Here is a 15,798-nt window from a genome sequence, read left to right as displayed (position 1 = left end):
CCTCTCCCTTCCCACCACGCTTGGCTCCCAGCTTCAAAAATCGCTAGTATGTGCCACTAAAGTTGATGCAAAACTTGCCTGCTTTGCCGAGCTCTGGGACGCCAGCACGCACCAGCCCTAACTGGGTCAGAGAGTTTCTTTGTACGAGCAGGCTGAGCTGCTGGGAAACCTCGCTGGAGCCATGCGGCAGCTTCTCGTAGACGCTCCTCTCCCAGAGCGATGGAGGGCGATGGGGCTAGGAGGGGAAGTGGATGAAGTGGGGCTGAGCTTCCACCACACTTGATCCCTTGCCAGTATAAGCTTCCTTACAGGGCTTACGGCCACGGCAGAAGTCTGAGTAAAGCCCCGGCTGCTCCCACGGCTGCCAAGGCTAAGCACCCTGGGATCAGAGCGGTGCCACCGAGCTCTGCACCTGTCACTCGGATCTCCGCTGGGCTCAGAAAGTGGGGGGAGGGCAAATAAGAGACAAGTAAGCCTATTAGTATTTATTATTTGTATTATGATAGCACCTCAGTGCATAGTCGTGGACCAGAATCACATCCTATTAGCACTGTGCAAACCCAGAGCCAAAGCACTATAGTCCCTGCCCCAGAGGGCTTACAATCTCTGCTTCTGAACAGGAAGGAACAAAAAGATGGGGGGAGGGGGGTAAAAGGGAGCAGTGACAAAACGTTGATCACTGTGATGGACAGTGCTGTTTTCTAGAAAGAAACACCAGTTCTTAAATGCCTAGTTGGATTTAGACATTCTTCACAGTCAGTACTTGCCATTTCTCATGAAAAAAAGCATCAAGAAATCACACAGAATTTTATGTTATATTCAGTGAAAAACATTTTTCATTGCAAGAAACATACATAAAGTTATTTTTAAAAAATACTGTTTAGTTTGTATGTTCTAAGATATCTGAACACGTTTACAAAGTAATACATGCAGTGTATAATGAAAGATAAAAATTTTTAACCAACTTACTTTTTTTGGCTCATTCCTTTATTTAATATGCACTCTTGCAAAAAAAGAGATATCTTTTAATTCAAATTTTTAAGAAGTGTTTTCATCTCAACTACTTTTCTGCACACACTTTTATTCTCCCTGTGCTCATGACTTAAAAAATAATCTAAATAGAAATTATTACGTTGGTGAAATTAAAACCAATGCTAGATACAAGGACAGACAATGACTGTACTTAGGAAACTTATGGAACTGATTTTACAGGTTTCTCTGACCAAAAAGCACAATTACAACTTTGTGTGAGAAGGACATGTGATTTACAACTTTTTGCAAGCATATCTTATGTGCATTTTTTTAATAACTTGCCTGGTAAGGGGCCAAATCCTGCTGTTCTGCCTCCAAGTTTCTCTAAAATCAACAGTTCTTTGAGACTGTGCTCTATTCCACTGGCGTCCTACTGTGTGCCATAGTTAACACCGTGAGTAACTCAGTGGAGTACCATATTCCTGGTTTTAACTATAATTACACTCTGTGGTAGTGTTTGCAGGTTTGAATATCTTACAGAGAGGCCTGTAGGACAGTATGACTTATCCCCATGCAGAGGGACAAAGGGAAATTAAGAACTAGCTGGACAGTTTGTAAAATCATTAAACATGTCCCATGATCAACTCTGTTATTTGCCATTTGGACAGCCTCCACCGAAATTATGTAAGTAACCTATACTCCTTAACCAAAAATAACTTTCAATGTTAGCTTTCTTCTATGCATTCTCTAAATTGCTGTAACCATCCAGGATACCCATATATATATATATATATCCACACACATGGGTATGTGTGTGTACACATGCACATACATGTATACGTGTATATATATACACACATACACACAGACATACATATATGTACATATACATATATACGGATATATAGCTATAATGTAGTTAGGAAACAATAATGTCACTTTTATTGCATTCTTAAGTATCATAGAACAAGGGTAATATAGGCACACGTCTTAACTACTCGTCCTTACTACAGTCCTAAAGCTCATTTACCTGAGATCTGCATCTGTAAAAATAAAGTTCCATTTTTAGCTGCATGTTACAAAAGACTAAATATCAGCCCCACAGATATGAAATTACAACTTAATTTTGAGACTAATTTACTACAAGTAAAATATTCTATTGTATAAAAAAGATACTGCTGAAAGAGATACATATTAAAAAGGAAACACGACTCTTAGAGGTTTAAAAATCTCCCTATGCCTTCCCACATTGTAATAAATTTATAAAAAATATTTGACACAGAAAACCTCCACAGAAAGCATCCTGTTGAAATCATGTGCCCTTTAAGCCACCCATCTTGTAAAAGTTACATAGTTCAGGAGGGCAGACTCCACATTGTAAGTATTTAATTTTCATCATCCCGTCTGTAGTGAATAGTTTGTATTTCCTGAGCTATGAACATAGCCATCTCTCTGGTCCCCGCAGCAATCACTCGGCAGGACATAAGATCCAGAGGTCCTCCTGAGGGCAAGACAGTTAATGAGAACTGCCTTACGTGATGTAAAAAGCCAATGTATTCTTAAATGTAAACCGTGCTGTTCAGAAACACTGAAATAACTTCAGATGTATCCTTTTGGGATAGGAAGGACAACATAATTCAGCAACTCCTATCTGGAAATCCTCAGCAAAAATTGATTTCAGAAAATTCTAGATACAGTGCTAAAGCATGCAACAGAACCAGTGAATGTCTAGATTTGTTTAGTGTCCAACAACAAATGCAAAATTCCCTTCTTTTAGCCACAGGAAGAGGCTGTCTCTGCTGAAATCTGTTTGAAGTCGGAGCATATCTAGCAATCTTCTGGTCTAATTCTTTACTGTAAATCTGATGCTTGAAAGGAATTACTCAAAGTCATGGAAATACGGTTTGCCTCAGAAGACCTTTGATGTGATGAAACCCCAGGCTGGAATTACAGCAGTGTGTTACAAATAACCAGCCAGAGTCTAGTGGCGAGTACAGACGTTTCTGCAGAATCTTGTTAGAAACGAGACAGAGCTACACAGTGCCTGTACTGAGGTAACGCAAGTTGCCTTGAAATAGCTACTCAGTCCCCAAAATGTCAATGAAAATAAGGATATTTTACTCACCTGAAGTGTCTATCACCGTGCCACCCGCCTCTCTAATAATGACAGTCGCCGCTGCCAAGTCCCAGCAGTGCAACCCAAACTGGTAGTAGGCGTCCGCAGCGCCTGATGCCAAGTGGCACAGAGCCAGGGTCGAGCTCCCAATGACACGGATCCTAAACCCCGAGAGAAGGGGACATGGCAACATGAAACAGAAAATGCCTTTGATTCCAACCTATGTGTCAAGATTGCAAAATATGCAATGTGCTTGGTTTTTTTTGTTGTTGTTTTTTTGTATTTTTAATGATTTTTGGTCACAAATGTGAAACGTATATTGTAAAATATCTTACCCGTGTGCTTGGGCCTTAAGCAATCTCTCAATGTTACCAAGGAACAATTTCAGAGTTGCAGGGTCACGTTTTGGACCAATTTCTGTTAAAATCAAGGCCTTCGAGATATCTGCAATGCAGGTAGTTGTTTCCATTAATTCAACAGCTTCCAGGTAGATTCTGGAAATTTGTTTTTAAATTAAACACTAATGAACATTTCACAGAAAAACAATGTTCATGTATCTTTTTTTACTCCAAACTCTTTCACACGATAAGTGACAACTTTGCATAAAAATTCAAACAAGACTAGATTTCTTATATCAAATGGTCTGATCTAAACACCTTTAAAAAAAAAGAATATGAAGATTAAAAACAATAATACATTTTTACGTTCCTTCTCTTTCCATACATTGTTTTATTTCATTGATCTGTCAGCTTTTGGCAAATTCACTAACATTAGCAGTCAACTAAAAATAACCCAGTGACCTAGTAACTGTTAATGAGGTTAATCTAATCATATTTGAAAACAGGGTGGTTCTTGAATAGGGAACTTTCATATAATTTGTTACCAAATGATAAACATTTGGGAATATAGTGAGAGGAAAGAAAAGTTTCTACCTAAATCACCAGCCACCTAGTAACAGCTCCCTTTCATTCTGACATTTCAAAGACTGAAGACACCTTATGACTGAAAAAAACCCCTCTTTCTAATATAAAACTAAAGCAATATCTTAATTAAAAATAATATATGAGTGTTATATCTCATTATGTTCAGCAAGGGCAATTCTGGCCTACAGCAGATGAGAATACCAGCCTTGAGTACAGTCAAAGGAGAGACTCACAGTGACTTGCACAGTGTTGAAGCAGTCCTCATGCAGGATCTGAACATTGCTAGTATATAACAAGTGCATGCCAATGCAGGTGGAGATGGCTGATCAAATGCCAAGTGTCTCTGCTTCTGTTGCACCAGCTGAACTCAAAGGCATTAAAGACAGGACAAAACTCGAAGGTTTAGCAGCTGATTACTTACTAAGCAGATTGTGCCCAAGTGTCAGGTGTCACCTTCTACCCTGGGTTACAGGCTAGGCATTCATTCAGATGTGGAATGTCTACCTGGTTATTACAGCTAATTGTGTAAGTTGAAATTTCTTAGCAGAAGTAGCAAGTAGGTTTTCAAAAGCAAATTAGGCTAGGTGAGGCATCATTTAATTAAATGAGCTACCAATGAATTTAGTATTGCAGAGGGACGTTATGGATTCAAGCAATGTGGCAAATGGTTGGTGAGTAACAGGTGTGTAATTAGAACAGAAGTTACAAAGTATCACAAAGCTTAACTGTAGGAACATAGATTTAACAACTGCTTTTCAAATTATTTCATTAAAATATAGAAACACCAATCCACCTATACTGAAGGGTATTTGTTGTTTAGCCACCACTGGAAACTCTGGGTGGTGAAAGCCATCTGCCTTAGATCGTTTTGCGTAACAGACCAAATTTATAATTAGAGAACACTTAATCCACGACTCACTGCTGAAATACACCAAGCATTCACACCACACCAGTCATAGCTAGGTCATGACTAGGACAGTTGTTCTTTTGAGTTAGTACATGTATTTCTAACACATAAACGGATCTCTTCAGTTTTCATCAAGGCTACAAGTAGAAATTGGATGAAGAGAAGAAGGAAGTCTCTGCTTAGGAAAAGGAACTAGCTGACGACAAGACTCAATGGAGTTTCAGGAATTCAAGGTACAAGAGAAAATTTGCTGACCAGTCCTCACTCTGAAGAGGTTTAGCAGTGATATGGATAGATTTCTGAGGAAAAGACCAATACTGTTGACCACAGAAGATTAAAAAAAACCCACAAAACACTTAACAGTATTAGCACATGTAAGGCCTGACCTTAATCTAAGCAAGAGAAGACAGTATCACTCAAGAGCCAAGGGAAGATGGATCCTTCATTTAAGTGTTTCCTGACTACTTGGACTCCCATACCAGACCTCTATAAAATTTGGTACCAACAATTCTCAACAGTGAATGTATACCATAGATCAACATCATACAGCAGTCACATTTCCTGAAAACAAAAGGCATGAAGTAACACAATAGCCTAGATCTCCAACACTGGCGAAGGCTGCTTGAGTTCCAGTGGTAGGTACAGGGAAACACACTCTCTGTTCCAGGGTTGGTTTGTTTCACTGAAGCCACAGTCCTTGCAGGAAAAGAGCAACTGTGATTTTATACATTTAAAACATCAGGAGAAGTGAGACTAAAGAAGATCCATGTTCACTGGTGAAACTCCCCACCACCAAATAACGTGTCTCAAAACAAAGGAAAATTTTAAAGCATTTGGAAGGGCAGAAGGTCCACTTCCCTTGCTATGTTCTAGACATCCACGTGGACTGAATGTCCAGAGAAAGAGGGACAAAAGTGGCATGTGCCAAAATTGTTCCTTGCTCAGCTGGAAACCAGAGCTTTCTGACTGCAAAAGTGAGCAACACCATTTCAAGAGTGGCTCAGCCAGCCCCACTGAGAGCACCCCTAGTTTTTCCTCATAGTCTCTACCAGCATAGACTTTTGTGGAATGTGAGACATTTAAGCACTGACAAAAATGTGATGTATAATCAAGGATTAAAATCTTAGAGGTCATTGACTTCACACCTTTTAATTTAGGTAAGTAGCCAAACCTCCTGAATTTCAGGGGAATTTTGATGCAGGGTCTGCTTGGGGCACTACAACAAATCCGTATGTTAAATTGTTTGGATTTACTGTATTTCAAGTTCATTAAATCTCATTTTGGGGTGAAATTGTTACCATCTGCTGTATACAATTATGTACATTTTTGGCACATGCATGCTTTTGTCTACAACAGAGTGTTATGTTCTCCTCTGCATTTTGATTGATTAAAAGAAAACCTCTCCACATACGTTTGATTATTGTTATCTATTTTCATTAGGTAAACAGACAGGTCTATGTCTTGGTTTACCAATATAAGAATTCCATTAAAGTGTTGACTGAGTGTTGCTAGCTATTTGTATGTTGGTACATACTTCACACACAAAAGTAAGCTATTAAAAAAAACCTTAATGAAGCATGCATCCTTTAGTTGAATGTTAGCAGGTATGCCTACAGATATAATATACTTTAAGACATACAAGTTCATTTGAAAATAAGTGAATAACATAGTACTCTGAACTTCATTCACCATTCCCATTACATCTCATTCATTAAAAGCTATGTCAGTGTACAGCTGGAATGAAACTGGTGAATCCACTAATTCTTCCTTATTTTAAACAACAGTTATGAAGCAAAATAATTTATGATTACTTAAATAGTTCATATTCAGATGTATATTTTAAAAAGAAAATGAGGAAAGTTGTGATTTTTCAGAAAAAAACCCAAACACATAACAACAAAATTATCATGCAGGTGAAATACTTTCCATCAGGATAATGATGTTCATTATCCTAATGATGTTTTGCAACAACTCTGAAACAAAATTAACATATTCCTTTTAGAGTTCTAACAAAATCTAGACCAACCTGTCTCTTTTGATACCTGAAGCCTTTTGTCATTACAAAATGCCCCTTGACCTCTTCTACCAGTGTATAATCGTTCTTCAGTGCAGTGGTAAATTACACCAAATTCAAGCTTTAAGATTTTGAAAAGGAAAGAAATGAATGCAACTCAAATTACTCATCATAAATATAAACAACTACTAATGGCAGAAAGATCAGCAATATTTTAATTTGTACATGTAATCAGAGATTATATTGATGCTAATAAACTGGAATAATTGTACTATTACTGTGATATTGAGATATAGGTCATATAAAATTCAGTTTATAAGAGAAGTTAATGCAATCTGTTCGTGATCTTCTACACTCTTACTTGCAGTTTGTTTGTGTTCACATTAGAATGGATTAAATGCTATGTTAATTTCAAATTCAATTGTATGTTTCTACTTTTGAAAGTATGCAAGTCCTCTATGGCCAGATTCTGAATGCTTTACTTTCACTGGTGAGCACTGACACCTAGAAAAAGTCACATTGACTTCAGCTACACCCTGAACATTTGCAGCCCCAAATACATAGATGTGATCAGTCAGGCATCTGAACTCAGAGGCCATGGCACACTCTTTATTAACAGTGTATGCTTTTAAATGCACTTCACTTTTCCTGGTGCATTTAATTTGCCTGCCTTTCCAACCAAAGCAGCACACTCCAGTCACTTGTTCAAACGTTTCTCTGCAAAATCCTTTTGTTTACACATAAAAGTGAGAATCTCAAGAAGTCACACAACTCCAAGAGAAGGAGTTTGAAGAGAAACATCAAAGACTGTGACCCTCAATGAAGGACTGAGAATGAGAAACACTGGAATTTTTGTGGGAGTTATCTATTTACCCATGAAAAGAGGGACAGAATTTGACCCTTGGTTTAAAACCAAGGTATTTAATATTTCCGTTACTTTAATAGGTTTCTCCAGAAGACTTTAAAGCACTTTACAAACTTCAATGACCAGCTCCTAAAATCAACCCTAGATAAGTACTATTAGCAATATTTTATTTAGATGTGGGCAGATACTAAAAAATTGAGTTGCCCAAGTGCACAGACAAAGTTGGGAACAAGGTCAAGAAAACATCTCAGATGGTCTGGACTCCAGTCTTTTTCTGCTGCCCTCCTCCATGCAATGGAAGTAATCGTTGGTGTCCATCACAGACAATTCAAAGGAAATTAACTGCCCTCTGTCCATACCCTGAGGTCCCATCTAAAACAAGTGGGTTTTCTGAGGTACACACTATTAATAGACTCTGTCCCTGAAGACATCTGCAGGAATTTCTTCAGTACTGTTCAGGCCAGTTCCCCTGTGTGTACTTAGGCTCCTTTTCAGCTTAGTACTTTTTTCTGCTTTTCCCATTTGTTTACTGAGGGAGATTTAACATCATTCTTTATTTTTGTTTCAGCTTTGTTCAGTTTACATAACCCAAAATATGCAGCATCAAAATCACAATGGTGTTCTAGAAAACATAAATATTAGAGAAAGCTGTCCGGTAATAATATGTAGTATTCAAATGGACCTTTGGAATGAATAAACTTCAGAAAAGCATGGAATGTTTCCCTGCAGTTTCCTTGTATGAAAAGTCTAACTAGAGAGGTACATAATATTATTCTGTTTAAATCAGTGAGAGCCACTAGTACATCTGAAAACTATGTTGTTATTGCACAGAATTTTTGCTGGCTTCACTTACAGCTATATGTGTATTTAAGATCATGGAATTAGGCTGAAAGAGGTTCATTCCTCTGAGTAGCTATTTCTTCTGTATATATCAAACTGTAAATCAGCAACATATGGAGAAAAGGCAGTAGCAGCATGGATGAGTATAGCTAGGAAACTCAAAATGGCACAAGTGAATGCTAGGTACTTGTCTCCCCTCCCTGTAAGCAAGCTCTCATGTGGGAAATATAGTTATTTTACTGCGTTAAGAAAACCACAAAGGCAGATTAAATGAGCTAGATCCATAATTTTACACTATTCATAGAAAGTGGTTACGAATTGCTTTGTAGCAACAGTTAGATTTCACAGACATTGCTAGCAGGAGAGAAGCAATCACAACGTAAGAAGACTGAGAGATGTGTTTAAATTATGAATATGTAGCAGTATATTTAATTCATTATGGTTTTGTCTTACAAAATCTTGTTCATACCAGTACTCATTTTTATTCCCCCCCTAAATCCTATAATATTTATAATAATTTGTAATTGCCAGTTTGCGTAAGTAAGTTTTGCAGGACTACAATTTTAGACTAGTAGAGTATGATCAAATGCATTTTAAAAGCATAGAAGAACCTGAGTAGCAGCTTATTTTATTTTATTGTACTTTATTTTAAATTCCTACATGGTTTTGAAGCTTCTAACCAGATCTCAGGTACCCATCTTAAAGAACATACTTCATACCTCTTTGTTAACAGCAAATCCAATGCTCACTGCCACTGTTGGAAATCTGTGAAAAATAAGAAAAGTATTATTGATGAAAAATCTCTCAGCTTACTCTTTATGCAACTCCCTCAGGCAGCAGAACCTCACATGGAGCTCTGTGATCTTGCTTATGTCAAAATGCTCTTGGCATTGTACTATTTCTCCTTTGTTGGCCTCTTTAACTTGGTCAGTTCCTTTAAAAACGCAGTTTAATATTGGAGAAGGCAAGAAATAAACACATGAAGATACCAGGATTTTTATACTGAATGTGTTATATATTTTAGTGACCTTTTTGCTTTAATGTAATTGAATTATTCAGTACAAAATCATTAATGTTTTTACAATAAGTCATAACTTTTAAGAGCACGTTTTGTTCAAGTTCAAGCATCTGAGATAGCAATTAAGTTGCACAGAGATATCTTGCTGCTGACACCAACACGAGGAAAAACCAGTTCCTCTACCCTCTCTTTTGTCAGTGACGAACATGTATTTAATTTGCTGCCTTTGACTAAAGTATAATTATTGCTTTTTAAATAATGAAGTAAATAACATTTCTTAAAACCAAAATGAGCTGTGAAGTAAAGGCCCAGAAAATATTGCTATAGAATTTCACTTAATTGCATGAAACACCAGCACAGGACCCCTGTCCACCTCCCCTTGAATTCTATGTAATTGCACAAAAAAAGTTGGGTTTTTAAATCGTAACTCCAGCTATGCTAAATTAGTACTATATTTTTTACTATTATTCTAATTACCAACTATAAGGCAGAACATATTCTAAGATTTTAAGCAGAAGTATTATGAGCAGACATTAATTTACAACTCCTAGCACTCAAATTATGAGTTAAACTTTTGCATTTTTGCAGTATCAATTCCCAGATTTCTAGTTTCAAAACTTTGCCTATGCACAACTTAGTTTTCACTTGTACTCTACATATACACAGTGGCTGTCCTTCCTAGGAAAAATGAAGCATTTGTATTCAAAAGGGAGAAAAACACCACTACGAAGAGGAATGTGTAACAACCACACACGGCGTTGGGCCAAGTGTCATCACAGCACAGCCTTGTTCCTCCAGTTCAGCTCAAGTCTCTGCAAGTTAATGTGTGGTTACATATAAACGAGCTGCAAGCCAAGAGTTTTGGTTCATTAAGCAACCAGCGCAAACTTTACTGTACCTTTAGATAACAGTTTGGAACTCTCTCCAGAACAAACACACGCTCCCTCAGACACACTGCGCCAGGCAGGGAAAGATAAAGGGGTGACTCCTGCTTAGGAGTCAAAGGAACAAAGATACTGCAGTGAAACACCTTTAAGCGGAAGCGAGGATCTGTGAGAAGCTACGTTTTGCTTTTTTATGTATTTCTCAGTTCGACGTCCAATTACCTGTGCACAAAGTTGCACGTTCCATCAACAGGGTCAATAATCCAGGTTGGACTGTCGGTGAGGACACATTTTGAACCAGCAGCAGTGGATTCTTCTGCAATAAACCTGCATTTGGTGTGCAGTAAAACATGCGTCAACAAAAACTAGCTCAGATATGTGACTTGGAAAGTCAAACTCCATCTTTCTGTTTTTGAAGAGACAATTTATACATATATATAAATATTTTCTTGTAAAAGGTATATGCATGTATATGCACATATATTGCTTTTTTCATTTGGGAATGGAGAACTTTCACAGAAGCTTTGAAGGCAAGTTCCCAAATTTATAACATACTATTTTACATGGTAAAAAAGAACTTCATTTATGTTCACTTTCTCAATACACCATTAAGAAAGCCATGAAAATGAATGCAGAAATGGATCTGAACTGGCAACCCTGGAACCCTAGAAGGTTTTTTTAATGCAGAATGTAATTTTATGGGTTAGGCCTGTCTCTTGCAGTAACAAAACCTGCAATCTGTAGCTGCTTCTCTTTTGCAGTCATTTTTTTAGCAGGAAATAATGCACTCTTAGAAAATGCACAATCTCACTCCTACTTGAATTTTATACAGTAGTGTGACTCAGGAAATTAAAAGGTTTACAAAGCTGAATTTTCTTTTTCCCATGACCCAGAGAAAATCAACAAACTATTTTTTTTTATTTCTTGTTTGGATGCACAAGATGAAATCTGAGCTCATCTTCTATTCTGTTGTTCTGTCCCAGTTTCTTTTAGCAGACACGCTTTTTTCCCTCCTTTTTTACCCTGGGAAACGAACATCCAGTTTTTTTTTGACCTTAATTATCCTTGCTCTCCCACAAACTGCTCAGAGTCTGTTTCTCTAAGTGCTGTGCAGGTGCTACCCTCACAGATTTGAGTAAAGTCCTGTATGTACAGAAGGCGTAGAATCAAGACTGCTAGTACTGAGTCTTGCTTTTGGTTTCACATCCAAACAACTGGTAGTGGTATTTAAAATTCAATGAAAAATTTCTCTTGAAGACAGAAAGAAAAAGAATGAATACAATCAAGTGTCTTCTGCTGAAACAGTTGCTTTCCTACGACCAGAGTAGCAGCTATTTTCTTTTGTGCCCTCAATGCGTGCCACATGATGCCACATAGCACTCGCAACCATGAGCTTAAAATGTTCTGCAGACAGCCCAGAAGGAGCCTTCTTGAATTTTCCAAATGCTACTTTACCGTCCTCTTAACAGAGAGGGACTATTTTGATGGCATTCTGGGCCCCTAGTTGGTATGCTGAGGGAAGTAGGGAGCATTTGTTACTATTTTTATCTCCTTTAAAGAGAACAGATGAGGGACTAAGTGTTAGTGTGCAATCGAGAAATGAGGATTGAATGAGTGTTTGGAATTCTCAGTCAAACACAACACTTTGCAGACTTCTTACTCTAAATATTCCATTATTTTGTCTTCTTGGTGCTGTATCACTTGACTTTGCTTTTACAAATCTTGTCATTAGCACCTAAACTGAACCAAGTGCTTGGCTGTGCTGTTGGCTGCAGAGGAAATTCATCTTCTTGCAGGTTGAGTACCTTACATCCCATCCTAGACTGTCCGTCTTCGCCATAAATTAGGCCTTCGCTTCAACCCTCCATCAGCATCCCCAGCCAGAACCCGTGTTGTAGCCGTTGTCTTGCCAGTCAAAGAAAGGTGAAACGGGAACCTCTTTGAAGACTCTTTAAAGAGTATTTCTCTATAAGATGTTTTGCCCTAAAGTCTGTCCCTCTCCTTTTCCGTGCAGTGGGGGAAGGCAGGGCACAGCAGTGCCACTGATGAAGTTTCGATGTCCAAGAACAATTTTTCCAGAATGGATGTAGGGCGAATTATGTGCATATTTTAAGAAATTCAGGCTAACTGGTTAAAACAAATATAAAATACTGGGAACTGTTAGAATCCCTCAAGGTCAATATCAGGCGTGCTGCCCTGTGGCTCTGTCCTGTATAAATGTGCAAGCTAAGCAGAACATCCAGCCTGAAGTACTGGAGACCAAATTTTAAGAAGAGCTTGAGAAGCGGGAGGCGTACCCATATAGCTACTACAATAGCTGATTTAATATGCCAGTCTGCCAGATCTGTTGACCTCTCTTCAATCTGGATTAAAGTTTTCTCTCGCTGAAAATGAGTCCAGTAATTTTAACCAAGCCTTTGTGTACATCTGTTCATACCACTGTGCACTCTGAAATTCTTTGCTGCAACAGCAGGGAAACTGGCCACAGCATAAACTGCAGCAGGAGTGATACCCAGTCGAGTGCAGGAGGTTCAAACTGGGGTTATCCCTCACTTCTCCCATTAAAGGGGTCCCAGGGCATGAAGCCAGAGTTGGATGTCACCCTCCACACTGGCTTTGTCCTGCTTTTAATGTCTACAGGATTAAGACCACAACACTAAACATGACCATATTTGTGACAAGAACACAAGAAAATGGAACAACAGCCCTTTTCAACCAGTAGCCCCCGATAATTTTGGCTGTGCCTGCTCACAACTTAAAGAACTTAAAGAAGTATGCTTTTGCAAAGGCTCACTTGGAGCATGTCAGAGTGGGCAAACCTGGGTGGAGCACACATGAGGATGATACATACCACCTAGCCAAGCAGAGAGAAGAAGGAACACTGGACAGAATTACCTTTTTGACAGGTTTTCTTAGTATTTCTCTTTACCTCTGAGTACATTTCCAATATCTCAAGGCTCATCACTGCCACAGGAGAAATGGCACAGGTTCTAATGAGTTTCCTTTCAATTTTTCTAATTTCTGAGGTATGTTTTTGATTCATAGAACATAAGAATCAAGATTATTTAACAGACAAAGAAATAACAGAATTGTCAGTGATGCTTTCAACAGCCGTATTAGAGGAAAGACTCAAAACAGCTAAGCTGATCTTTTAATGTTTTCATTGCACTTTAAATTAAACCTGGATTGCTACTGTGGACTCCTCATTGCAAGTGTTTTCATCTAGTCTAATTAAATTTAGTTTTAATCTGTTGTTCAGTCTAAGTGCATTCACTGTCTGAACAAACTCCAACCAAAACCAACAACCAGTATCAGCAAAAAATAAATGTCTTGAAGCAATGGCAATTCTTTCATTTTCTTATACAGTCAGAACTTAACTGTAGAGAGTAAATAAAGTCAGGGATTTTTCAGTTCCTAGGTCTATGTTGACCTTAAAACTTTTGTTCCCATTGTGAGTAACGTGAGTGCTTCTGATGATTCCCATTTTATGTGAAATGTGTGCATGTTTTATGTTCTCTGCCAGACTGTTCAAGACAAAAAAACCCCAACAAAACATAAGAGTGGAGATGAAGAAAGAGCACAGCCAGTAATAGTAGAGGGAATATTATTCAAATAATAGGCTTGTATTGCCTGGCACTCTCTTGAGAATCGCAGCCAAGAGCCACATGGTATGCTGTACAGTACTGTTTCAAAATGTGATCACATACAACACGTATTTAGAAAGCCATATTTAGTATATGATGTTCTTTCTGCTCCTTCTTATTGTGTTTTTTTCCCCAGACCCATGGCTGACAATCAGATTAGTAGTTGAGCCGGCCAGATTTTCATCTCTGTTGATTTCCGCACCGCACTAGAGTGCAAGGCTCATCTCCATCAGTGAAGTACACAGAAGGAAGTCATACAGTATTTAAGGGATACACAGGTTCTGCAGGAAGGTGAATTTTATCTGTGTGAACTGAAGTCAAATGTGGAAATTGATTGCAGTCTCTGCATCAAACCAAACTTTGTCAACTAATACAAAACCTCTCTCTGATCAGTGCATGTGCTAGGAGTTGTTATTTTCAAATTGACCACAATAATTCAGGAGGAGTCGACAATCTCATCTATTTTTAAAACCTTGGGTTGACACCCCATAATTCATATGGATATGTATCAAATGATGATAAACAACCCTGCTTCTCACCGATTTTAGGATTCTATACAACACATGTTAAATGTAATTAAATATGATGCTCATCCTGATCCACTAAATGTTTATGAATGTTGGCAAAAGAAAGCAAACGTCTGCGGGATGGCACCTTTCCTGTCACTAATTTCAGCTGTATTTTAGTCGATATTCTTAGTATAATTCTTACACAATAGAGAACAGATGAGTATTCTGACAATCATAGAAATCCATATGAAACCTTCATACATGATGTCCCTACAGGGTAAACATTACTATTAAATACATATATTAAGAAGCATAACTATTAGAAAATATAAAGCATAGGGAAACAGTGGGTTTTTTTTAAAAAAAAGGAATCTACAAAAGTATCCAACAGCAATAGATTAATATGCAAGAGAGATATAGAGACTTTTAAAATTCCCTTTAAATGCCAGTCAGATATACAGCTCTGAAAGGAAGAAAGGCCATTGGCACTTTCATTCTACAGGCACTCACCTGTGGGAGGGAAACTTCTCTTTCAGAACAGAAATAATCAAATTTTCCACAAAATGATCTGTTTCTGTCACAAGATCTGCTGCAGATGTCTTTGTGGATACTTGTTTTTCCTCTGTTAGGGCTTTCCTAATAATCTGAAACGGAAGTTCACAAATCAGATTTGTTGACCTTTCATCCTGTGCACACTAAAATAATATATTTACTGAAAAATTATAGCTAATTCTGAAAACCAACTGTAGGCCTAATTCTATCAGAGCTGGATATAATTCTTCCGACTAAAAATCCTTCTGAGCTAATGAGTAGCCTTTGGGAACATGGCATTTTGAATCAAACTGCATGAGCCACTCTTGACATTTCAGGAAAGGATTGATGGACAGAATGCAACCAATAGAATACAAGGATGATGACAGTCATCGTGATTTAGAAAATTACAAAAAAATACACCTAAGATAAAAAAGAGCCTTGAGGCTGAAGAATTTTTCATGGAAATGCCCTTTTGGTGTTGTTTTTTTTTTTTAAGCTTACAGGGCTAATACCCCACTGTGGTCTTCTTTAAAAAACAAAACATGTAATAATGCAAACCTCACTGGTTTCTT

The 15,798-nt window shown here is 37.9% G+C and overlaps 1 protein-coding gene across 1 annotated transcript; it reads right to left on the bottom strand.

The window, feature by feature from the left end:
• Window positions 1-1,768: 1,768 nt before the first annotated feature.
• On the bottom strand, window positions 1,769-15,336 carry IMPA2 (inositol(myo)-1(or 4)-monophosphatase 2; the record flags this gene model as incomplete). The annotated part of the gene is made up of 7 exons (XM_009868610.1): window positions 1,769-2,473; window positions 3,098-3,249; window positions 3,424-3,532; window positions 6,945-7,053; window positions 9,357-9,402; window positions 10,762-10,866; window positions 15,203-15,336. Coding segments are annotated over 7 exons (771 nt in total), but the record flags the coding sequence as incomplete, so codon positions are not given.
• Between the last annotated feature and the right edge of the window lie 462 nt (window positions 15,337-15,798).

This window comes from Apaloderma vittatum, unplaced genomic scaffold (genome assembly GCF_000703405.1).
Source record: "Apaloderma vittatum isolate BGI_N311 unplaced genomic scaffold, ASM70340v1 scaffold1304, whole genome shotgun sequence".
Classification (NCBI taxonomy): domain Eukaryota; kingdom Metazoa; phylum Chordata; class Aves; order Trogoniformes; family Trogonidae; genus Apaloderma; species Apaloderma vittatum.
This window is presented reverse-complemented; position numbering and strand designations above follow the sequence as displayed.